At 52.4% G+C, this 25,845-nt stretch overlaps 1 protein-coding gene across 2 annotated transcripts in view; it reads right to left on the minus strand.

The window, feature by feature from the left end:
- PLXNB1 (plexin B1) overlaps positions 1-25,845 on the minus strand; it is a 158,876-nt gene that overhangs the window by 41,386 nt on the left and 91,645 nt on the right. For both annotated transcript variants that reach the window (XM_081901288.1, XM_081901287.1), the window contains 10 exons: positions 23,930-24,784; positions 22,893-23,018; positions 20,494-20,616; positions 12,846-12,939; positions 11,901-12,067; positions 9,272-9,423; positions 6,756-6,861; positions 4,637-4,773; positions 2,979-3,155; positions 1,420-1,588 (listed from right to left, as the gene is read on the minus strand). In XM_081901288.1, the coding sequence (XP_081757414.1) occupies positions 1,420-1,588; positions 2,979-3,155; positions 4,637-4,773; positions 6,756-6,861; positions 9,272-9,423; positions 11,901-12,067; positions 12,846-12,939; positions 20,494-20,616; positions 22,893-23,018; positions 23,930-24,784 (2,106 nt within the window). The remainder of the gene's footprint in view (positions 1-1,419; positions 1,589-2,978; positions 3,156-4,636; positions 4,774-6,755; positions 6,862-9,271; positions 9,424-11,900; positions 12,068-12,845; positions 12,940-20,493; positions 20,617-22,892; positions 23,019-23,929; positions 24,785-25,845) is intronic.

Consider the following 25,845-nt stretch of genomic DNA (forward strand, 5'->3'; position numbering starts at 1 on the left):
AGAGTGAACGGCCCACTCTCTCCTAGACACCCCCCATAGCTGTCAACTTACAGATCTGAAAATAAGGAACCATCACCCTCAAAAATAACGGATCAGCAGCCAAAATAAGGGATTTTATGAACACAGGTATGTTCAACTTCTGAGCCCCTCCGAGCCAAAGACAGAAAGCCCAGCCAGCAGCCAAACGAAGCCTCAAGCGGTGGTTCCCACAGCACAGCAACCCGGCAAGGGAAACTACCGTCACCTCTCCACTGGGAAGCGCTGAGCAAAGGCGAGTACCCAGGCAACACAGCCGATTTGATCGGCACAAGGCATGCAAGCTCCACCCCCCAGGCGTTCTTAGACTCCTTATTGGGTGAGCAACGCAGCCAAGCAACACAGTTGGAGCCTCCCTCCTCCCAGGCTGGCAGGGAGGGAGGGAGAGGAGCTGCTTCCTTTGAAACGCGGGAAATTTAAGGAACATTATCAATAAGGGACAGCAGCGGGACACGGCGCTGGGATAAGGGAGTTTCCCGCCAAATAAGGGACGGTTGACAGCTATGACACCCCCTCCCCCATTCTCCAGGACACCCCAGAGCACAGGGAATCCCTGGAGTGGAGCTTGCTAAAAAAAACATCTGCAGGACACTCTCTGCAGAAGACCTTGGGCACATCCCTTGTCCAATTCCTCAAGACCAAAGCCAAAAGCCAAGTGCAAATCCCCCTTCTGACTGGTCACTTTCAGAACATGATGTGGGACATAGATAGGTCTTTGGCCGGATCCAGCAGAGGGCGTTTTTGTATGTGTGTGTTCAGCCTTCAAGTTCACTGGGTGAACTTGGGCCAGTCACGTTCTCTCTCTTCACAGGGCTGTTGTAAGAATAAACAATATTTTTTTTGCCGGCAGCGGGGAGAAAACATGTTCACCACCCCTAGGTCCTTAGAAGAAGGGTAGACTCTAAAGGAAATGAATAAGGCCTGTCCCCAAAACACTTTGGTATTAAAAAGGGAGAAATCCAAAACGCCACTAGGGACTGTAATGAGAAGAGGATTGTAATACAGTCATACCTCATGTTATGTCCGCTTCATGTTATGTTCTTTCAGGTTACGTCCTGCAGCGATCCGGAAGTACTGGAAAGTGTTACTTCCAGGTTTCGCCGCATGCGCATGCGCCGAAGCGCAAACTGACATTACGCGCATGCGCCGAAGCAGCGAATCGCAACCTGACGTGTGCAGATGCGCTGCTGCGGGTTGCGTTCTTTTCATGTTGCGAACGGGCCTCCAGAACGGATCCCGTTCACAACCAGAGGTACCACTGTAATACTAAATGGACCCGTTTTCGCTACCCTTTAGTTTGCAAATTGAGGCAGCCACAGATCCCTCACACCAGTAGCTTTGAACAGAACAACACACTGGCAAGCATTGCAATGGTAAACCTACTTGCTGGACGCTGCAGAGGGCATTCTCAGGGCATTCTGTATCCGGAATAATCCTGCGCCACCTGCCCAAGCCCCGGCGCCGGCGCTCCAGCGGAGAAACCGTGACGCGGATTTTGGGCCACTGCACGACATCAAGGTTGTGCCCACGAACTCGGATCTCTCTGCCACCACTGAAACACACACACACATACGTATGTTAGTGACTACAACCAGTGCAGATCTGAGGGCCTGCAGCTTCAGGATTTGCCCTTTGAGGCAAATGCTGAGGCTCAGTGGAAAAGCCCCTGCTTTTCATTCAGAAGGTCCAAAGTTCAACATTTGGCATCTCCAGGTAGGCAAAGGAAGATTCCTGCCTGAAAAGCTGGAGAGAAGGTAATCCTGAGCTGTATAGCCCATTGGTCTTACCTCTCTCTACAAACCCACCAGCTTTCTGCAGCTGATCGCTTTCCTGATCACAGTGTGCCGTCAGGCAACTTTGGGAAGCTGACAGGCTTTGTAAGGTAAAAGGTAAAGGGCCCCTGGATGGTTAAGTCCAGTCAAAGGCAACTATGAGGTTGCGGCGCTCATCTCGCTTTCCGGTGTTTGTCCACAGACAGCTTTCCGGGTCATGTGGCCGGCAGGACTAAACCGCTTCTGGTGCAACGGGACACCATGACGGGAAACCAGAGCACACGGAAACGCCTTTTACCTTCCCACCACAGTGGTACCTATTTATCTACTTGCACTGGTGTGCTTTTGAACTGCTAGGTTGGCAGGAGCTGGGACAGAGCAACGGGAGCTCACCCCCATCGCGTGTATTCGAACCGCCAACCTTCCGATCAGCAAGCCCAAGAGGCTTAGTGGTTTAGACCCACAGCACCACCCAACGTCCCTTGTAAGTTATCCTGTCTAAATACAGATCTCCAGAGCAGCAGCCATGTTAAGCCTGCACTGCAGCCAAAACAACAGAGTCTCGTGACACCTTTAAGCAGTCGTTCTCAAACCTTTTTCTCTGGGCCACACTTTCTGAATAAGAATTTGCTCTGAATATGTGCATTGGTAAGAAATACATTGGAAAACAAAAAGAAACGACTCCAAGCCGTGTTTGGTTTATAATGTATAACACAACTGCTTTATAATATGATCACGGGACATCCAGGAAGTACAAAATAACGCAACTACATAAGAACACGAATCGTGCCCAAAATATAATCTTGATCACCCTTGAATCTTGCCTCCCTCTCCTGCCTGTGGCACACCACACACTTTGAGAATTGCTTTAGAGGCAAACAAATTTCCAAGCTTGCTGGTTTTTTAAACTGTGATTGCATTGATTAAACGGCTTTTGCATTTATCAGTCCCATTTTCCTCTTCCTCCTCCCCGTTCCCACAAGGCGGGGGTAGCTGCCGAAGGCAAAGGAAGGGTGGTCTGATAATACCGGAGTGATGGAGGACCATTCCAAGTAGGTGGAGCGAGAAACCAAGCGGTCAAAGACTCAATAATTTTTTTAAAAAAATAACTTTTAAAAAATCGCCTTACAAACTTGTCTTGGTGGGGACGGGGACAGACAAGTCATTTACCTTTGGAAACTCTTGGCTGGTTCTGCATACGTGATGTTGGGGTCCAGGGTGTACTTGAAGCGGGGGTACTCCAAACTCCGTTCCTGATCCCCGTACTTGATCGTGACGTTGAGTTCCACAGATGCGTTACTGGCGCTAGTCAGGCACTGAAGCTCCTTCTCTTGTACTTCAGAATGACTTGTGGGGGCGAGAGAGAGAAAGAGAAAAGGGGCTGGTTTCAATTTAAATATCGTATAAATATAATCAGCCACTTGCCTAGAAAACCTATTCTAAACTAGTGCTCTTCAGCCTTGGGTTCCCAGGAACTGTTGGACTACAGTTGCCATTGTTCCTGACCGCCTTGGGCTAAGCTGTGGTTGGGGATGATGGGAGTTGTAGTCCCTTGCTAGTTGTTGTTGTTTTGCCTAGGCCTCAGCCTCCAAACTATCAGGCCCCACCCAAAGGAGGTGAGGAGGGCATCCGATGATCTGACCTGGTGAAAGGCATCTTCCTTATTTCTCCAGAAATATGTTGCTATCTGGCTAGTAACGACAGGGAAATTGCTGCTTTCTTCCTCATTCCTGAGCAGGTAGAAGTACAGTGGTACCTCAGGTTAAGTACTTAATTCGTTCCGGAGGTCCGTACTTAACCTGAAACTGTTCTTAACCTGAAGCACCACTTTAGCTAATGGGGCCTCCTGCTGCCACCGTGCCGCCGGAGCATGATTTCTGTTCTCATCCTGAAGCAAAGTTCTTAACCTGAAGCACTATTTCTGGGTTAGCGGAGTCTGTAACCTGAAGCGTATGTAACCTGAGGTACCACTGTATACCTGCTTTTCCTTGTTAAGAGGGCAATGTTACCTTAAAACAGGAATGGAGAACTTGTGACCCTTCCAGAACCTGTTGGATTCCCCAGCAGAAGCAGCCCGTACGGCCAATGGAAACCAACATCTAAGGAGGCCGCAGGTTCCCCAAGTCTACCTTGGAACTATTCTGAAAATGCTGGCCCAAAGCATACTCTGGCTTATGACAGAGGGTCCCCATGGCTCATAGCTGTCAACTTACAGATTTGAAAATAAAGGACCAGCAGCCTCAAAAACAAGGGATCAGCAGCCAAAATAAGGGATTTTCCAGGCACAGGTATGTTCAACTTCTGAGCCCCTTCGAGCCAAAGGCAGAAAGCCCAGCCAGCAGCCAAACGAAGCCTGAAGCTTCAAGGAAAACCACCGTCACCTCTCTGCTGGGAAGCGCTGAGCAAAGGCGAGTCCCCAGGCAACGCAGCCGATTTGATCGGCACAAGGCATGCAAGCTCCACCCCCCAAGCGTTCTTAGACTTCTTATTGGGTAAGCAACGCAGCCAAGCAACACAGTTGGAGCCTCCCTCCTCCCTGGCCGGCAGGGAGGGAGGGAGGGAGGGAGAGGAGCTGCTTCCTTTGAAACCCGGGAAATTTAAGGGATATCATCAATCCGGAACAGCAGCGGGACACAGCGCTGGGATAAAGGACTGTCCCGCCAAATAAGGGACGCTTGACAGCTATGCCATGGCTTACAATGCCCCTACAACCTAGAAAAACTTGTTGGGGGCTATGTCCCAATAATCCAAATCAATGACCACCCTGAGCAAATAGCCTGGGGGGAGGGTGTTGGAGCAGCAGCCTGCTGCCTGGTGCCGTTTCTTACATATAGCAGGGGAAGCGTCCGACCAGAATGCTGATTTTGCTGGGGTTGCCAGTCAGCAGCTTGGATCCCGTCAGTGTGAGGCAGGTTCCTCCAGCCTTGGGGCCTCGTGTTGGGTAAATGGACTTCAGCTCTGGGTTCTGAGCAAAAGGGAGAGGAAGGAAAGAAGGAACATTCAGCCAAAGGAATTCAAGAGGCAGCGAACAACACTCCTGGCTTGGGCTGCACATCGCAGGAGAGCGCAAGGAGGAGGCCCAATGGCCCATCTTGTCCAGCGTCCTGTTGGCACCTCTGGGAAGCCAGCAAGCAAGACCCGATCACAAGAGCAGTTCTCCCCACCAGAGATTCCCAGAAACGGTGTTCAGAGGCCTCTGACAGCGGAGGCAGAAGGTAGCCATTGTTTCTAATAGCCACGGAGAGCCAGTGTGGTGTAGTGGTTAGAGTGGTGGACTCGTAATCTGGTGAACTGGGTTTGATTCCCTGCTCCTCCACATGCAGCTGCTGGGTGACCTTGGGCCAGTCACACTTCTCTGAAGTCTCTCAGCCCCACTCACCTCACAGAGTGTTTGTTGTGGGGGAGGAAGGGAAAGGAGAATGTTAGCCGCTTTGAGACTCCTTAGGGTAGTGATAAAGCGGGATATCAAATCCAAACTCTTCTTCATCCAAACTCTTCTTCTCCTATAGAAATGTGAAGAGGAGCCCGGCTAGATGAGGCTGTGTCCCCTTCAGACCAGTGGCATTTTTTAACACTGCTGAAAAAGGATGACTTCGGGCATATGCTGTGCTTGCAGCTCCTTAGCTGATTATGCAACTTGCTGCTCAGGAAACAAAAACTTTTCTGGCAACCATTTCTGGGAAAATACGGAGCAGCAGGTTCTCAGGGGCTGGTGGCAAAGCCGTCCATTTGTAAGGGCCACGGGTGGGAAAAAGAAGCTCTGGGGAATCTCAGGCCATGGGCCTAATGTGGTCCTCCAGGCCTCTCTATCTAGCACTCAGGACTCTTTGCTCTGCACCTTCCTCGAGTGTCTCTTGCCTGCCTAAAATATGCCCTTGATGGTCCCTTTACATGGGTAAACTAATATTTACTGATGCACTCACTTTTGCTTCTGGCGCCACCCACCGCTGGCACGTGGCCCCTGGGCGGCGGCCTGGAAAGGAATGTGGCCCTTGAGCTGAAAAATGCTACCTGCTCCTGATGTGGCTACTCTGCGCAACTAGGGTGTTCTGTGCACAAAAGCATTCCTATTTACGTTCAAAGTGTTGGGGCTGACCTTTAGAGCCCAAGACAGCCTCGGCCCAGTATACCTGAAGGAGCGTCTCCACCCCCATCGTTCAGCCTGGACACTGAGGTCCAGCGCCGAGGGCCTTCTGGAGGTTCCCTCACTGCCAGAAGAGAGGTTACAGGGAACCAGGCAGAGGGCCTTCTCAGTAGTGGCACCTGCCCTGTGGAATGCCCTTCCAGATGTCAAGGAAATAAACAACTATCTGACTTTTAGAAGACATCTGAAGGCGGCCCTGTTTAGGGAAGCTTTTAATTTTGGATGTTTTATTGTGTTTTTAATATTCTGTTGGGAGCCGCCCCGAGTAGCTGGGGAAACTCAGCCAGATGGGTGGGTTATGAATAAATCATCATCATCATCATCATCATCATTACATGCCCCACGCAATGTGTTGCTGACGCCAGAGCTAGCAGAGCATGGTCCCTCTCCCTAATCATGTTTACTGTATGTGTGGAGCATGCATGAATAGGACCACGATGTCTCACTGCATTGAGTTTCCCAGTTCCTGCAAGCGGTACAGGGGAAACGTGCAGCATGTCGGCATCACAACATACTGGATTTTTCTGGGTATAAGACTAGGTTTTCCCCCTAAGAAAATAATGTCAAAAATTTGGGTGGCGTCTTATACACGGATACATCTCCCCCCATTTTCTTAAATCGGAGTCCCTCCCAAAAGAGGAACTTATACATGGGAGCATCTTATAGGTGGAAAAATATGGTATATATTCCTTCCCTATTATGGGGAGGAGGGACTTCCTCTTTTTATCTGGCAGGCCACATGAGTTCTTGCAACCAGCCAGCTTTAGCCTGGGAGTTTCTGTCCAGAGAGGGGGACTCCTTACCTGGTAAGTAAACACATGTCCAGACACTCCCTGTCCTCCTCCGGGAACCTCCACGACCACGTGCCCAGACCTCTCCACGCCGCTTCCGCCCGTGGTGCACACGATACTGCAGGACAAGGGCAGAAGAGAGGATGGAGAAGAATCCCCCACCAAGGTGCACCACATGGGCTGCTCTAAACCTGAGTTAATGAGAGGGGGGGCACTTTTAGCTCTCGGCCTGGCCAAGGAGGAGACGTCACTCGCCTGAACAGTCGCGGCACCAAATGATTTCCCCCGCTTCCTCTGCCCTACGTGGCTTGGCCCACTTGTGTGAGCCACATGGGAGAGAGTGAGCTGTGCAAAGCACTTTTCTGCAGCGCCAACAGACGGTGGTAAGGGACACGGGTGGCGCTGTGGGTTAAACCACAGAGCCTAGGACTTGCCGATCAGAAGGACGGCGGTTCGAATCCTTGCAACGGGGTGAGATCCCGTTGCTCGGTCCCTGCTCCTGCCCACCTAGCAGTTCGAAAGCACATCAAAGTGCAAGTAGATAAATAGGTACCGCTCCGGCGGGAAGGTAAACGGCGTTTCCGTGCGCTGCTCTGGTTCGCCAGAAGCGGCTTAGTTATGCTGGCCACATGACCCGGAAGCTGTACGCCGGCTCCCTCGGCCAATAAAGCGAGATGAGCGCCGCAACCCCAGAGTCAGTCACGACTGGACCTAATGGTTAGGGGTCCCTTTACCTTTACCTAACAGATGGTGGTATGGATCGCACAAGGTTGCTGTTTGGTTATGGGGGGTTTTTTGGTGGGGGTGGGGTGATGCACAGTGACTTGTCTCTGGGCGCCTACCAGTTCCGTCATTCTATGTACTGCTTTTCATCAACCTCCTTTTCGGTCTTTATCCCTTTCCTCTTGGGCCCCTCAGGCAGACACCAGCTTAAGAGACAGCTCAGAGTCAACACAGAACAGAATCCCTGCACTCTGCATGGCAGATGGGTGTGATCAGAGCTGGTGTCTCCACTGCGCCAAGATCAGAACGGACCAGAACCATGCCACACTGTTAATGTTCGATGAGACGCACCTGCCAACCCTATAAACCAGTGTATCAAATTCCAACAGAAGTACAGTGGTACCTCAGGTTAAGTACTTAATTCGTTCTGGAGGTCCGTTCTTAACCTGAAACTGTTCTTAACCTGAAGCACCACTTTAGCTAATGGGGCTAAAGGTTGTGAAGGACATGAAAGGTTGTTACAGTCCCGTTAGACTCTGTGAAAGGATTTTGTGGAACTGTAACAACCTTTCATGTGGATTTTTTTTGGACTTTATGAACAGACAGGTGGAATAGACACCATTACACGGATGGAACCTTATGCATGAACTGACTAGAGAATGATCTGATCCACTGGGTCTTCTGCTTTGTTCGTTTGTTGAACTTTGTAAGTCACTTCTGTTGAAATTTGATACAATGAATAGTATACCTTATTTATCTAAGAACACAGCCGATTACGTCTCGTGTGTTTATTGAGGATGCTTTACGTGACCATAGGTTTGTTGTTTGTTGTTTTGTTAACCCTATAAACCAGGCATGTCTAAAATCTGTTTGGGGGGCCTAATTCGCCCCCCCAGCAGTTTATTTATTAGGGTAAAATCATAAAATGCTCAACAACTTAAACCCTAAAAAAAGCTGAACATCTTCAATACTAAAAAAAGGTGAACAACTTTGGGGGGAAATCCTAAAAAGAGCTGAACAACTTTTGTTGGCCCTCACGGATGTCCACTTCATCAAATCTGGCCCTGTTTGAGAAAAGTTTGGGCACCACTGCTAAACCTCCCTCCCTCTTTTTCCCTTTGGTAGCTAACAGCGTCAACTATCAAGGCTTCTCTGCTAAGACTTTTTTGCAGATTTCTTTCTCCGAAATGCAACTTCAGGAACAGGAGATTAGGAGGTAGGCAAATCAATGGGGAGTGAATCGCAGGATAATCGGGTGTCAACCTTGCCCAATTAACATGGCGCAAGGCAGCGCTACTATTACTCTTATTAATAATAATAATTGAATTTGTTACTCGTTTTATCTCGCCCAAGGCAACCCGAAGCAACTTACAACCAGCCAACCAAGAGTGCTGAGAGTAATTTGGCAGTTCTGCCCCCTTATTGGCCAGAAGGCATTAGAAGGCTGCCCGAAAGCTTCTCCAAAGGTGGGGTTTGGGGTTTCTTGACGGTATATATCTTACACTTCCTTGAACCTGTCAGTTCCTGTTTCCTTCCACCCAACACCTGTCCTGCAGTCTTTTAGCCTGCCTTTCCTCTCTGGGACTGATCCTCGGAAGAAGCTGCTTGTGCCAAAGCTACCATTCAATGCCAACGCAGTGGAATTAGGAGGATCTGGCTTGAAGAGAGAGGATTTTCTTTCCCAAAGCACTGCTATCTTTTTTTAAGGGGGGGGGAGAATGGAAATTTCCACCTGTTGCTGCCTAGGTGATGATGGAGAGCTAAGTATCAGCTCCCTCCTGGGAACCCCTGGGAAAGCCACTTACCTGCTGGAGATCTCGTACACCAGAGCATCGACCTCACAGGGGATTCCGGCCACGGTGACTCTCCCAGCAATGTCCTGGTGCTTCTGACCAAGGTTTGAGCCAGTGATGGTGATTCTGGTACCCCCTTCAACCAGCCCAGTTAAGGGATAAACCTGAGAAGGACAGAGTGAAAACCACCCATGTCAAATTAAGAGCCAGGGAGAATGCAGATGTTTTTGGTGCCAGGTTTTTTAAAAAAATTAACCTCCATAGGTGTCAGGGAACTGCCATCGGAGCCAGAGGCGGAGGCAAGGCTCCCAAGCGATGCTGGAGAAGGGCCCAGCAGGGAGAGAGGCAGCTCATCGGCTGGGGAAGGAAATCAGCGTAACACCAGGGATAAAGGGGGGCAGATGGGGGAATCGGCGAGGGGGCTCCAGGACTCCTCGCCGGAGACCAGCGGGGAGAGCATGGGTCCTCCGCTGCCCACACCCACCCTGCGCAGAAGACTTCCGTGCAGGGAGAGTAGGCGGAGACTTGGCGTCAAAGAACTTCTTTGCTGGAAGAGGTTCAAGAAACGCCCACTGACGGATTCTGCTAGTGACTGAAACAGCCACGAAGTGAAGGGCTGTCCAGACAGAAAAGGTTTAACCAGGCAACCTAGCCAGGAGTGGCGGCAACTTACGCACGAGCAACCCCTATAACCATTACAATAGGGAAGGGAATCTTAAAACTAGGGAGCTTCCAAACCAATAGGCCCTGCCCCACGTTCCCACTAATTAAACCTCTTTTGGTGGTGCGGCAAAGAAAAAGACCTTGGGAAATGATGTCAGCCTACAGGAAGGCTCACATGTTAACATTTCTATTGCCAGCTTTTCAGGACTCAAACATTAATGCTTAAAATTCTCCACTTCTGTGCCCTACATTACTCTTCTCATCTCTTACTATCAGCATGAGCTTATCTCCAGCACAGGCGCCTCTGCCTTTCATCTTCCTCTCCCACGCTCTCCGTGTTTTGTCTCTGCGCTGCTCTCCAGAGCCTTCACCTCCACTCTGCCCTCTATTCATTAAGCCTCTGCCGAAGTTCATCTTCCAAGACCTACTTCCTCTGCAAAGATTGCCCTTCTTTTAAAATTTAAATGGTATTGATTCCTCTCTTCAAGGTTACTTCTGCTATAATCCCTTGCAAACACACCAGGGAGTTGGGGGAACCATTCCCTGGTTACAGGGTCTCAGAGATGCTTCTCGTGATAAATCCACATGAGCAGGTCTCTTATCCTGCCCCACATTCATTCTGCAGGCAAAAAATACTTATGAGGCTGCTCTTCATAAATTATATTTTGCACATGTGCTTTGTACACCGGACTCAGCTTCCTGAACCCAAGAGTTAGCACCGCCCTTCATAAAACAGTGCATTGGACTGAGCTGAAAAGAGGGTGGACTTTTGTGAATTTTTTCCGCAGCTTCTTAAAGCAGCAATTCTTTTGGTGACCAATGAGGGAAGACTTGAAAGTGCTTGCTAATTCAGCCAACACTGCCCCCATTCTAACTTGGCATCCTTTGCACCTTGTGACATAATCAGGTAGTAGCCAAATTTGACTGGCTATTGTGATGAAATTCCATTCGGCATGTGGTCCCTGATTGGCTGGGATCACCCCCTGAAAGGAAGTATCACCATCGCACATAATTAGCTTTGTTAGCCCTAAGTGAGAGCAATGCCTCCCAATCTGTGTAGTGCCATTGCGATGTTGTCTCATTCACTCCATGATACCTGATGGGCTGGAATCACAAAAGTCACTATTCCCAGGACACTATAAGGCAGGTCAGCAATAACTCTCAAGGTGTCAATGAGGTTTATTCAAAGAAACTAAACCCCTCAGGTCTAGTGAGCCCAGCAGCTCTTCCCACTACGTCATGCCCCAATGAGGCAGTTGCGAGGACCACAGCTCTCTTAAGTCGCCTCCCCCCCCAGGTCCTTCCCAAGCAATCTGAGACTCTGGTTCCTTGCCTGTCTCTGCTCCACTCTCTTCATAACCCTGTGGGTTCTGGGAGACCGGGTGGAGGCGAGCTGGTCACAGCAGGAGGTGGGGACACCCTGGCTTCTTCACCAGCCTGACTCATCTCTGCCTCTTGGCCCTCCTCCTCCCCAGCCTCCGCTTCTGCCTCTGATCCTGAACTGCTCTCTACCACAGCCTCTTCCTGCTCACTAAACCCTGTCGCCCCTTCAGCTTCTGACACCTCCTCCTCCCAGTCTGCTCCCTCTTCTCCCTCGGCCACTCATCATCGTCACACCACCATTCCCCTGGCTCTGAGCCTTCCTCTCTTGGCGTTTCCCCAGCTGTTGGCTCCCACCTCTCCTCTGCATCCAGCCAGTCCATAACATCTAGGTGGGACAAAGTTTGGCTGAAACGAGGCAGCCGCCTATGCTCCTAAATGCCAGGCTGCACAAAACGGGTGGGGTTTCATGCCATTCTCCCTCTGCAGAGAGAGCCAGCTGCTTTCCCGCACATCAAATTCGCCACGTCGAAAGTAGCCGCCCACCACTTCAATCGCAACCTTGGCTACCCTCGTCGGGCCACTTGGGACCATCCTGGATCCCTCCCGGGTTTCTCCGACAAACGCCTGGCTCCCGCCCCACCGCACTGTTACTCACGGCGTGAATCAGGGGAGCCGGGCATGTGTCCGCCACATCTTCTTTGCAGGAGTCGCGGAACAGGCAGCTGGGCTGCTCCCCACTGCACCACACGCAGCCGTACTTGGCATCGGCCGTCTGGCAGCGGCTGCAGTCCAAGTGCCCCACAGAACAATTGTACAGGGTCACTGTGGAGAATGAGAGAGAGAGAGAGGCACAGGTGAGTCCCTGCTAGCACAGTCCTCTGGATGCAGAAATTAGGCTATGTAGACAAAGGGGCATAAAAGAAGCCCAGGTATAGGGGTATCACATTCCTTCGCTCCTGCTTTGCTCGCCCCAGAAGGCAGGACTCCATGGATTCAAATGACAAGAGATTCTGGCTAAACACCAGGAAGACTCTTCCGACAGTGGAACGGACTCCCTCGGGAGGTGGTGGACTCTCCTTCCTTGGAGGTTTTTAAGCAGAGGTCGGGTGGCAGGGATGCTTTAGCTGTGATTCCTGCATTGTAGGGCAAGGGAAACATGTCCTGTTTCACCTTGTCCAGCATCCACTCCTGCTGCTGTACCTATCACTGCCGGCACAGCTTCTCCACGCTCCTTGTAGCCTCTGCCCCTGGTGCAGAAGCAGCACTGGCACCGGTGCCAATTTGGGGCAGGATTGCATGAGACACTGGCGCTGCTTCTACACAGGGCTGCCACTAGGGGGCGCTTTCTGCCACCTGAGACAGCCGCCCCAGTTTGCCTAACGGCGGAGCACGACACAACTGGATCTGCAACTAGGCTGCAACTCCCACTGGCCGCGGCCACGGCTGCTGTGCTAAGGTGGAGATGATTGCAGTTGCAGCTCAAAACACCTGGAGGGCACCAGGTTGGGGAAGACTGACCGAAAGCTGCAGTGATTCCCTGTCTCCCCCTTTTACCAGCTCCAGAACCCCCACGATGCTCCCCGTGCCCCTTTTCCTGTACCGTGGAGATCATCGACGCTGTCCACACGCAGGCGCCTCTTCCGCTGCACGAAAATCACAGCGCTGAACTCCAGCTGGGGGGCTGAGTAGCTGTACTGAAAGAGAGACCAAAGGCAAATAAACAAATAAATCGGCATTACACAGAGCTGGGAGAGTCACCGCTCCATGCAATGCAGGATTGCCTTAACAAAATAAGGGAAGGGGGGATAGTTCAGCTGTGAAAATCGTAAGCTTGCCTTCAGAAGGTTTTAATAAGAGAATATTATTTTTCTTGGACCTCCAGATGCTGCGGCATTAGCAGGCAGAGGGAGACCTTGTACAATTATGAAGAGCCTCCTCCTTGTAGAGGTCTGGTGGTCCCTCTTCCTGCTTTTGGGTGGGTTTAATAAAATCATCATTTCAACAGGCCTTCAGAGGATGACTTTCTGGGTGGGCTTTTTAAAAATTGCTTTCCTGCTAGTTTTACCACTGCTGTTTCAATTGGGGCTTCTAAAAATGTGACTTTAGACTGATCTCCTGATTTCTTTTTAATATCCCGACCAGCTGCATCAAAGGGAGAGAGGATGGGCCACTCCATCGACCTGGCTGGGACCCGCTGAGAATTGGCTCCTTCTCTCTCCAGAAATCCTTCCTCCATTGGTCATTCCACCCAGTCCCTAAACATTCATGGTCTTTTATGAAGAATCTCTGGGTGTACAAGTTCAGGTAGGTAGCCGTGTTGGTCTGACACAGTAGAAATATATATATATATGTCAGGGTTTCTGGGAGAGAGGAGGAGATGACAGAGGAGACGGAGAGCGAGTGGGAGGAGGGGCAGAAGGATGAGGAAGAAGATGACGGAATTCTGAGGGAATCCACGAGTCTGAGCAGCGAGTCAGAGGATTCTCAAAAGGGGGTTACCTTAATCAAGCAAAAGGGAGGAGAAGGGAGAAGCGGAGAGGAGCCCAGTGGAAGACAGACGCAGCAAGAGGCGTCTCAGCCGGAACGGAGTAAAGGGGGTGGAGTCGTCAGCCTCTCGGAGGGAGCAGGATTAGGAGAGAACAGAGAAAGGGGGTTGGAGCAAGGTGTTCAGCCGGAAAGGGTGGAGAGCAGAACAAGGGGTGGTGTAGCGGTCGAAAGAAAGGTCAGCAGCAACGTACGCGCGCCAAGTTCAAACGTAGAGGCGCGCGGAAGTGGAGAGAGCTCAGGGGAGGAGCCCGGCCCTAAAGCCAGAAGGAGGGGGGAAGAGGCGGCAGAGGATTCAGCCTCAGGCGAGTCACGGAGAGAGGGAACCCAGGGGGGCAGGAAGACCCTGCGGAAAAGAAAGGAGAGGAAGAGGTGGTCTAGAGCCAGGCTATTAAGTTGGTGTGGAAGAGGGGAGGAGTCAGAGGGGACTTCAGCGGTCTAACGTGACAGACGTACGGCCACGATGCTGAACTGTACGAGAAGCAGAAATCTTCAATAAACTTTTCCTGTAAATAAACTGCAACGGAGTGAGGTCTCTTGTGAGCTGGGACCCGTCCTGGGTGGCCGTGACAGTAAGTCCCCTCTCAGAAAGCAAAAAAATTTTTTTGCGAAGCTCACGAACGGGAGCAGCCATGAGCGCTGAGGAGCAGCTGGTTGCACTGCGGGATCAGGTTACCGCTCTCACATCGGCAGTCATTGCTTCGCAGAAGAAGAATGACGACTTGGAGAAGACGTGCCAGGATTTGCAGGCAAGGTGGGAACACGCGGACAGGGCGGGGGCCCCAGGTTCCAGAGCGGAGGGCATTGCGCTTGGACGGAGGGGGGGTGCCCTGGTTCCGCATTTTAATGGCAACTTGCAAGACTATCCCAATTTCAGAGCGGACGTCGTATATGCACTGCATTTACTCCGTCACGATTTTAAAGATGAGGAGGAGAAAGTGGGGTTCATTGTTTCGCACCTGCATGGGGAGGCCAGGGCTTGGCTACGCAATCTGTGGCGCGAAGATGGACCGGCCCGTCGCAATTCAACTGCGTTCATCAAAGCGATGGATTCTTGTTTTCAATCCTCTGTGGATGTGGACATTGCGCGCCGTCAAATGCACGGGCTGAGGCAGGGGAAAGCGACTGTGCGCCAATACCACTCTAAATTTTTTGCATTGCTCACCGCCTTAGATTGGCCAAAGGACAGTAAGCCGGTCAGAGATCTTTTTTGGGAGGGATTGAGCCCCCCCATCAAGGATGAGATCGCTAGGGGGGACAGACCCCAGACCCTAGAAGACGTGGTGCAACGGGCTTTAGCTATTGGAATTCGACATGAGGGACGTCCGTGGCACGAGGAGGACGGGCCCCAAGCGCGTGCGCAAGCGAGGACTCTCCCTTTTGTGCACAGGGATTTCAGCCGTGCGCACCCCTCGCCAATGGGGAAGGACAGCGAGGAGCCAATGGAGATTGGTGGTGCTAGGGCTCAGAAGCCATCCCAGAGCCCTGTCCCTGGTGCAGCCAAAGCGAAGCCTCCTAGAGGAACCAGGAAGTGTTACATCTGTGACAGTGCGCACCATATGGCGAAAGAGTGCCCCCAGAGGCTCCAGAAGCACACTGCAGCACTGGCAACTGTAACAGCAGAGGTGCAACCAGGGGAGCAGCTTCAGGGAAACGACAGTGCCTGGCTGGAAGCAGAGCTACTGGGGCTCAGCCAGGCGGATCTGTAGACAAGCCCCCAGCATCACTGCAGAGCGTGGACCCTTTGCCTCCCAGACCGGCAGTTCTGCTCACAGCAACACTCCAGTTGCCTGATGGGAGACTCCTCGAGGTTCCAATAACGATCGATTCGGGAAGCAACGCCGACTTCGTGGGACTGCAGTTCGTTAAGCAGCACAACATGGCGCTCCTGCCTGCAACGACGCCTCTAAACGTGGTCACGGTAGACGGCAGGAAGTTGCTGGGGGGGCAAGTGGTGCAGCAAACCCCTCCCATGATGATGCAGATTGGCAACCATCGAGAACTTATTAGTTTCAATGTCACCCACTTATCGGACACACCCATCGTGTTAGGCATGAGTTGGCTGGAGAGGCACAGTCCCGCGGTTGCGTGGTACCAGCGGCAGATCACCTTTTGTTCATCGTATTGTGCTCAGCATTGCTTTCAGACCGATCAGGGAGGAGAAGCCGAGCAGCAGTTGCATCTGGGTATGGTGCAAACAGTGCCTCACAAGTACCAGGACTTCTTGGAGGTTTTCTGTGAGAAGGAAGCTGACAAGTTGCCGCCTCACAGACCTTACGACTGCGCGATTGATTTAGTGCCAGGGGCGCAACTGCCTGCTGCCAAGCTGTACTCCATGTCGGAAGACGAGATGCAAGAGCTTCGGGAGTTCATAGACCATAACCTCAAGCGAGGTTTCATCCAGGAATCTAAAGCAGCGGGTGGCAGCCCTGTGTTCTTTGTGAAGAAGAAAAACACGCCCCAAAAAAGGCTTATAGTGGATTACAGGTTCATAAACAGCTTGACTAAGCCCAAAGCTTTCCCCATGCCCAAGATTGACGACCTTTTAGCGACCGTCAGGAGGGGCAAGATTTTCACCAAGCTGGACCTACGTGGAGCTTACAATCTCATCCGCATCCGGAAAGGAGATGAGTGGAAGACCGCCATGTTCACCCCTCTGGGCACATACGAATACAGAGTCATGCCTTTCGGTCTCCAAAATGGCAGCCACGTTTTTCAAGCATTTATGCACCACGTGCTAGCAGGTCTCCTCTACAAGAAGTGTGTCTGCTTTCTCGACGATATCCTGATTTTCTCGGAATCGCCGGAGGATCACGATAAGGACGTGAGGGAGGTCCTGCAGAGGCTGAAGGACCACAGGTTGTACGCCAAGTTGGAAAAATGCCAGTTTGATGTCAGAGAGGTTGATTTCCTTGGCTACAAGTTGTCCGACGAGGGACTGGCCATGGACAGGGCTAAGGTTCAAGCGCTGTTGGACTGGAAAAGCCCTCGAAATCGGAAAGAGGTCCAGAGGTTCATCGGCTTTGCCAATTTTTACCGCAAGTTTATTAAAGGTTTTGCGAACGCGACGGCGGCTATCACTGACACCCTCAGTTCCAAGAAGAAGAAGTTCGTCTGGACCGAACAAGCGGAGCGGTCCTTCCGGACGCTTAAAGGTCTTTTCGCCTCCGAAGAGCAGCTGCTCCACGTGAATCCCGGCAGACCCATGCGGGTAGAGACCGATGCGTCAGACAGAGCGGTTGGGGCCGTTCTTTTGCAAGAGGATTCACAAGGCAACTGGAGACCGGGTGCGTTCTACTCCCGGAAGCTCAGCAAGACGGAGCGCAATTATACCATATGGGACAGGGAGTTGTTGGCCATTCATGCAGCTTTCAAAGCGTGGCGACACTTCTTAATAGGAGCCAAGCACACGGTGCAAGTCCGCACGGATCACAAGAACTTAGAGTATTGGCGGACGGCTAAGTTACAGACCCAGCGACACATGCGCTGGGCGGAGTTCTTTGCGGATTTCGACTTCAAAATAGAATACATCCCAGGAGACTCCAATGTTATTGCAGACGCGCTGTCCCGAAAGCCGCAATACTTGGAGGAAGCAGCTCCAATCGCAGCAAAGCACATTTTCGCACCGCAGGCGTGGACGTGCGCTACCATCGCAGTCGACCTGGACGCGGTGCGACGCGCGTTGCAAAGGGATCAGTTTGCACAGTCCAAGATGGAGGAGCTACGCGGAGGGTCGCGAGACAACGATGAGTTCCAATTGCAAGATGGACTTTTGACTCGTAAGGGTGCCCTTTACGTGCCCACCGACGATCTTCGAGCCAAGGTTCTGCAACAATTGCATGACGCCCCTAGTGCAGGCCATTTCGGCAAAGAGAAGACGATGGAGTTGGTGGCTAGAGACTTTTGGTGGCCCCAGATGAGAGGAGAGGTGGCGGACTACGTCGCCAGGTGTGATATCTGCCAGAGGTCCAAACCAGTGCACCAGAAGCAGGCGGGATTGCTAGAACCGCTGGAGACACCGCAGCAACCGTGGGAGAGGGTAGCGTTGGACTTTGTTACGGACCTGCCCAGCTCCAGAGGTAAGACGGCGGTGTTAGTGGTGGTGGACTTGTTCACCAAGATGGCGCATTTCATCCCTTGTGCCAAGGTGGCGACGGCAGAACAGACCGCAAAGCTCTTCATCGATCACGTCTTCAGAGTGCATGGACTTCCGCAGTCCGTCTTGTCCGACAGGGGGCGCCAGTTTGTTTCCACTTTCTGGCGAAAGCTTCTGGGCATCTTGCACGTCAAAATCAACCTGACATCGGCGAGACATCCACAAACCAACGGTCAAGCGGAGAGGGTCAACGCGATCATGCAGCAGTACCTGCGGTGCTACGCCAACCAGCGACCTGCGGCGTGGGTGGACTATCTGCCGATGGCTGAATTCGCCTACAACAACACGAAACACGCATCCACCGGGGTGACGCCTTTCTTCGCGAACAATGGCCGTCATCCCAGAACCTTCCCGAGATTTGCGGCACCAGGAGGGGGGGGGCCTCAAGATGCCGACCAGTTTGCAGCGGAGTTGCAAGAGGTGCACGAGGAGCTGCGGAGACATTTGGAGCTGGCAAAACAGGCGTATAAGGTGCAGGCCGATAAGCACAGGAGGGCGGGAGAGGACATCCAGATTGGGGACTGGGTGTGGTTAGCAGCCCACGCGATGCCGGCCAGGTCATTGGCCAAGAAGAAGTTAGGACACAGGCAGCTAGGGCCATATCAAGTTGAGGCTAAGATCAATCCGGTGGCTTTTCGTCTAGCCCTTCCGGAGGGTTCCAGGGTGCACCCGGTCTTTCATAGGTCGGTGCTCACTCCCTACAAAACCCCACACAGGTTTCAAGAGTCAGGAGCACTCCCAGAGCCACGTAGGAGGGCGCCTGAGGGGGGGGAATCGCCAAGACCAGAACCTCTTAACGAGGTCACAGAGATACTGGACTCGAGATGGGGGGAGGAGGGAGTTGAATATTTTCTAGCCAGGGAAGGCACTCCGGCCTCTGCCAATAGCTGGGTGCCGGGTTACGCGTTGGACGAACCCCTGTTGAAGGAGGAGTTCCATGCACTTTTTCCGCACAAGCCCATGCCCGAGGAGTATTTTGATGATTGGCTTTTCACGCCCACTTTGTCAGACAGCGCGTTCGAGGGTTTCTCCTCACCCGAGGGCCATACGCCCGAAACAAGCCCGACCAGGGATCCGAGGCTGGGGGGGGAGGAGACAGGCCCTTGTTGGTGGGTGGATCAGCCAAGGGAGGCATGGAGTCAGAGATGGATGGTAGGTCCTTGGCAGGCAGCGCCAGGAGAAGCAGTGATGGAGGAAGAGACTGTGATGTCTGTGGGTGGGGAACCCGAGTTCGAACACACATATACGGAGATGACAGAGGAGAACGTTGAAGTGGACAACTTGTATCCTGAACCGACCCCGGAAGAACCACGTTTTCCTCAACCTGCACCCGGCGAGCGGGAGGGGGGAAGGGGGGGCTTCGAGGGGGGGATGGATGTCAGGGTTTCTGGGAGAGAGGAGGAGATGACAGAGGAGACGGAGAGCGAGTGGGAGGAGGGGCAGAAGGATGAGGAAGAAGATGACGGAATTCTGAGGGAATCCACGAGTCTGAGCAGCGAGTCAGAGGATTCTCAAAAGGGGGTTACCTTAATCAAGCAAAAGGGAGGAGAAGGGAGAAGCGGAGAGGAGCCCAGTGGAAGACAGACGCAGCAAGAGGCGTCTCAGCCGGAACGGAGTAAAGGGGGTGGAGTCGTCAGCCTCTCGGAGGGAGCAGGATTAGGAGAGAACAGAGAAAGGGGGTTGGAGCAAGGTGTTCAGCCGGAAAGGGTGGAGAGCAGAACAAGGGGTGGTGTAGCGGTCGAAAGAAAGGTCAGCAGCAACGTACGCGCGCCAAGTTCAAACGTAGAGGCGCGCGGAAGTGGAGAGAGCTCAGGGGAGGAGCCCGGCCCTAAAGCCAGAAGGAGGGGGGAAGAGGCGGCAGAGGATTCAGCCTCAGGCGAGTCACGGAGAGAGGGAACCCAGGGGGGCAGGAAGACCCTGCGGAAAAGAAAGGAGAGGAAGAGGTGGTCTAGAGCCAGGCTATTAAGTTGGTGTGGAAGAGGGGAGGAGTCAGAGGGGACTTCAGCGGTCTAACGTGACAGACGTACGGCCACGATGCTGAACTGTACGAGAAGCAGAAATCTTCAATAAACTTTTCCTGTAAATAAACTGCAACGGAGTGAGGTCTCTTGTGAGCTGGGACCCGTCCTGGGTGGCCGTGACAATATATTTTCCAGCAGCACCTTAAGAGACCAACTAAGTTTGTTCTTGGTATGAACTTTCATGTGCATGGCATCTGAAGAAGTGTACATGCACACAAAAGCTCATACCAAGAACAAACATAAGTTGGTCTCTAAGGTCTACTGGACAATTTTTATATATATTTCTAGGTGTATACATTGCTTCATCTCGTTTTCTAGAATGTATGGGATTATGTGGCAATGTAGTATAGTTCTATGTTGGGGATTCTCCATCCTCCTTCTGAGGAGGGGAGGTGCAGGTATTTGGGGTTTATTCTTGGGGTTTTTTTTGTGTGTACATGAGGTGATAACTACTCCCCTTTATTTAGATTCTGAGGTCAGCACTCACGGCAACTCGAGCACAGGCTCCTCTTCCGTGAAGGCCTTACCTGGTGCAGCTGGCATGTGATGTAGCAAAGGGATGGATTGGTTTCGTCTTGCTCGATATCCGCCTCCATGCTCAAGGTCTTCCCTTCCAGGACCAACACACATTCATATTCCCATAGATTATCCTTTTAAAAGATGGAAGAAGCACAGGGACTGAATCCTACATGTTAAGTTGTGGGTGAACATATCAGACGACACAGCGATTCTTCAAACAGCTCTTGTTTATTCAGAGGCCAGAACAGAACTGAGCTGAAGGGCTCAGCCAGCCTGCTTATATAGAGCTCCAGTACAACGTTACTGTGCAGGGACGCGGGTGGCGCTGTGGGTAAAAGCCTCAGCGCCTAGGACTTGCCGACCGAAAGGTCGGCGGTTCGAATCCCCGCGGCGGGGTGCGCTCCCGTCGCTCGGTCCCAGCGCCTGCCAACCTAGCAGTTCGAAAGCACCCCCGGGTGCAAGTAGATAAATAGGGACCGCTTACTGGCGGGAAGGTAAACGGCGTTTCCATGTGCTGCTCTGGTGCCGGTTCGCCAGAGCAGCTTTGTCACGCTGGCCACGTGACCCAGAAGTGTCTGCGGACAGCGCTGGCTCCCGGCCTCTAGAGTGAGATGAGCGCACAACCCTAGAGTCTGTCAAGACCAGTGGCGTAGCGTGGGTTGTCAGCACCCGGGGCAAGGCAAGTAATTTGTGCCCCCTAACCCGTGGATTTGCGCCCCCAACCCGTGGATTTGCGCCCCCTAACCCTAACCCCCAGATGTTGCGCCCGGTGCGGCCGGCCCCCCTGCACCCCCCACGCTACGCCACTGGTCAAGACTGGCCCGTTCGGGCAGGGGTACCTTTACCTTTACCTACAACGTTACTGTAGCAACTTTCTAAAACTATCCAATCACTGAACGTCACTTTCGATCCTTCATTTGCATAACTATCTACAGTATCCCCCTGCTGGCCCAGGGTGAGAACTTCAGTACATAACACTACGAACCCTCGCTGCGGTGCTAAGTGTGGGTGACCCCTGTTCACTTTCATCATCTATGGCCAATTCCCCATGTCAGTGTCTCTACGCATGGTCCTGTGGCAGAGGCAAGCAGCTTCTGGGAGAGAGGCATTCGCAGATCGCGAACTCCTCGGCCCACTTCTAGCATCTTTTAATGGGATGGGCTGTTCCTGCTCATCCACACAGGTGCTCAGGGCACAGGTGGGCTCCTTTTATTACTGCTGAGGATAATTTGTTGGGGGAGGGGTCTGCATGCCAGGAGTGGGCGGGGCCAAAGCCAAAGGCAGGCGGGGCTATGTCTCTCTAGATGACGGAACGTATCAAATATCCCTCCACGCAGCTCACAGTTGCATTTAACAGGAGAGATTTGCTGCCACTGCGTCTCTACCTTGGATCCAAGGGTTAAAAATCAGGGCCCCAGCATTGGATCAGCTCTTAAGGACAGATCAGTGGCAGGAGACATACCCCCGGGTATAGAGTGGTATATAAATTAAATAAAATAAATAAATAAATACATATTTTGCACACAGGAGGTCCCAAGTTCAATTCCTGGCATCTCCAGGTAAGCCTGGCTGTGTGTCCGCTGCCGGAAACCCTAGAGAGCTGCTGCCAGTCAGTGTTGGCAATATTGAGTGAGTTGGGCCAACAGTCCGACTTAGTGAAAAACAGCTTCCTATTCTTATCCCGGATGTCGCCTTTCTCTTGGCCAGTTCTGATATGGTGTTTTCTATTATTAATATTAATAATATAGTATTATTGTTATGGGACGTGGGTGGCGCTGTGGGTTAAACCACAGAGCCTAGGACTTGCCGATCAGAAGGTCGGCGGTTCGAATCCCCGCGACGGGGTGAGCTCCTGTTGCTTGGTCCCTGCTCCTGCCCACCTAGCAGTTCAAAAGCACGTCAAAGTGCAAGGAGATAAATAGGTACCGCTCCGGCGGAAAGGTAAATGGCGTTTCCGTGTGCTGCTCTGGTTCGCCAGAAGCGGCTTAGTCATGCTGGCCACATGACTCGGAAGCTGCATGCCGGCTCCCTCGGCCAATAAAGCGAGATGAGCGCCGCAACCCCAGAGTCGGCCACGACTGGACCTAATGGTCAGGGGTCCCTTTACCTTTACCTATTATTATTATACCTGTGGGTAGAGGGTGGCATAATAATAATAATAATAATAATAATAATAATAATAATAATAATAATAATGTTTACTGGATTTATATACCACCCTTCATCAAAAGATCTCAGGGCGCTTCGCAAGATTAAAAACACAAGAATAAAGCCCAATAGTTATAAGAAAAGCAACGAAACAGCAACCCTTCCCTTTGAAAGCTTTCGCTAAGCATCTTCATAAGCAGGGTTTAGCACCGCCTCTCCCCCCTCCCCCCGAGTGCCTGAGCTCAGTCTCTAGGCTTACCTGGTAGAGGTAGAAGTTGCTCCCTATCAGTGTGATCTTTCTCTGCACATTGACGGGCATCAGCGAGGACCCCTGAATGCCCCGCACACAGGGACAGGCTTCCGGTCCCTGGCTCAGCTCCTCATTCTGAAAGCACACAAGCGAGGCAGAAAGTAGTAAGGAAGAGATTTGCCCGCACAGCTTTGTTGCTGCTGCTCCAAAAAACCTCCAGCCCGAAAAAGAAAGACAGCGGGTCAGAAATGTTACGGCACCGTTGGAAAATTGAAGGGGCTTGAATGAGATGACCCGTTGGGTCCCTTCCAATTCTATAGTTCCATGACTCTATGAAACAGGAGGCTGACTCTTTCAACCATGCTGGAAAGGCCGTGGATTAGGGAACCATTAAAACACCGTATTTTTCACTCTATAAGACACACTTTTTCCCTCCTAAAAAGTAAGGGGAAATGTGTGTGCGTCTCATGGAGCGAGTGCAGTGACGGGCTGCCCTTCTCCCTCCTCGAGGAAAAGCCTGCAAGCGCCGCACACACGCTCCACGTGGCTCATGAAAGGGAGTTCTTAGTGGAGCCTGGGATGCATACACCCTCTAAAAACTAGGTGTGTCTTATGGCCAGGTGCATCTTATGGAGCGAAAAATACGGTACGTTTCCATGGCAGACTGCAGATGTGTACTGCAGTTGTGTCTGTCGGGCCTTAAATAATCCTTCACCAACATGGGGTCCTCCAAGTGCTCCCATCAGCCAACAGAGGAGGGCCAGAGGCTGGCGAAGGCCGCAATAAAAATAGTTTGAACACAGCATACTTTTAAGGCAGGATTGGGCAACCTGTGGCCCTAAGACAATGTGCAGCCCTTGGCCTAATTTCATGCTCCTTTGGTTTTGCCTCCAACCATGCCTGCCCACCATTGTGCATGGGGCCCATGACAGATGACACCCCCCAGGGGAACACACCCTTCAACATCAACAAAAGGTTGCTCCCTGCCTCGCAAAGTTCCCGTTCTCAAGTTCCTAGTCCTCATGCCTGAGGTTCTTGGAACTCACCAAGTCGAGAAACCCCGGCGCGTCGTACTGATAGTCCAGGCCCGGGTTGAGGATTCTGGGGATATCAGAGACGTCGCTCTCTGAGGAGTCCCCGTCGCCCGAGAGGAGGATGGAGGCGGAGAAGGACGTGCCATTCTCAGGCGGCAGAGAATCCACCCATTCCGCACTGTCCTCGAGTTCAGAGCTGTCCCCCGGAGGCCAGTCGGGAAAGCCCGTAGCAGGCGGCGCCTCAGAAGTCACGAGCTCCGTCTCCAGATCTTCCGGACGCAAGTCAGCCGAAGAGTTGGGGGCGCTTCCTGTCTGGTTGGGGGCGAGGGAAGTTGGGACGGGAGAGGTGAGGGCCTCAGGGGCAGCCGATGAAACTGATGTCAAGTTTTCGGCATCGGGAGAAGGCGTCTGGGCCTCCACATGAGGCCACAGGGTGCCGTCAGCCACAGTGGCAGGAGGGGACGTGGACCAGTCTTCGGGGCCAAGGACCGGCTCAGAGTGTGTCACAGGGCCCTCGGTCTCCGGCTGGGCACTGGAGACGACCTCTGAGGTAGGGCTGGCCGTAGCAGGCACGTCGGTCGGAGGCAGCGTCGGAGCGTCCGTCCCCAGCGAAGTGAGGCCGTCCGTGGTCGGGGCTGGCGCATGCGTGGGGCTGGGGGTTTCTGGCGGCAGAGGGGTCGTGGCAGGAGTTGCCGGCGGGGTGGTGAGGGGGACGGCAGGTATGGTGGTGGGACTGGGAGTGGAGGTGGCCGCAGGTGTGGCTGGGACCACGGCGGGTTCGGTGGCCGTGGTCGGAGGAGACGAGGGGGACACTGCTGCATCCGGGGTGGCCGCAGAAGGCCATGGGGTGAAGGCTGGTATTAGAGCCTGGAGGGGTGGAAAGGGGAAGAGAAGAGACAGCCAGTCAGGGCCAGAGGAAGACAACAATAGGAGGAAACCGTTTTTGGACTCTTGTGGGTGGGAAGAGAACGAAGTGGCTCCTCGCCAAGCAGGCATCCCTTCCAACTTTTCCTCAACAGGCCTCACAAGTGAAGGCCTCGTGGTGAGTCAGACCACTGTTCTACCTACACTGGCTGGCAGAGGCTCCCCAGAGTGTCTCTATAATTGCTGAAAATTGAACCTAAGGGCTTCTGTACACGAAAGCACATGCTCCACCACCGCACTACAGCCCAGTCTTTCCCCCACTATGTATCTGTCTATTTCTTATCCCTATGCTGCAAAGCTCCTCTTGTTTCTCCACCGCGCAAGAGCTTCCAGAAGGACAGTCTCCTGTAGCTCAGTCGGTAGAACATGAGACTCTTATCCCCAGGGTCGTGGGTTCAAGTCCCATGTTGGGCAAACGATTCCTGCGTTGCAGGGGGCTTCAACCAGATGACCCTCGTGGTCCCTTCCAACTCTACCGTTCTATGAGGCACACTGCAGATTTAACAAATATATTGTGGCTTAAGCTTCCGTGGGTCAGAACATATCTGATTAAATTCAGAGCAGGTCTGCTATCAACAGCTAATTCAGCAGACTGAATTTTCACAAAGCGCTACTTCCCCTGCTGCAGACACTCACATTTTCCTCCCAAAGCCCGATCTCTGGCAGATTGCCCTGCTTTCAGAGGAATTCAAAACGGGAGCTAAGGCGAAGGATATGTAGTTGGCACAAGGAACTTGTGGCTCCTCAAGTGTTGCTGAACTACCATCAGCCCCAGCCATCATGCCTAATGGTTAGGGATTATTATTATTATTATTATTAGCCACCCATGTGACTGGGTTGTCCCAGCCACTCGGGTGGCTTCCAGCAAAATATAAAAAGCACCATAAAACATTAGAAGCTTTCCTATACAGTGGTACCTCGGGTTACATACGCTTCAGGTTACATATGCTTCAGGTTACAGACTCCGCTAACCCAGAAATAGTGCTTCAGGTTAAGAACTTTAA

This window comes from Podarcis melisellensis, assembly GCF_964234715.1.
Source record: "Podarcis melisellensis genome assembly, chromosome: 2".
Classification (NCBI taxonomy): domain Eukaryota; kingdom Metazoa; phylum Chordata; class Lepidosauria; order Squamata; family Lacertidae; genus Podarcis; species Podarcis melisellensis.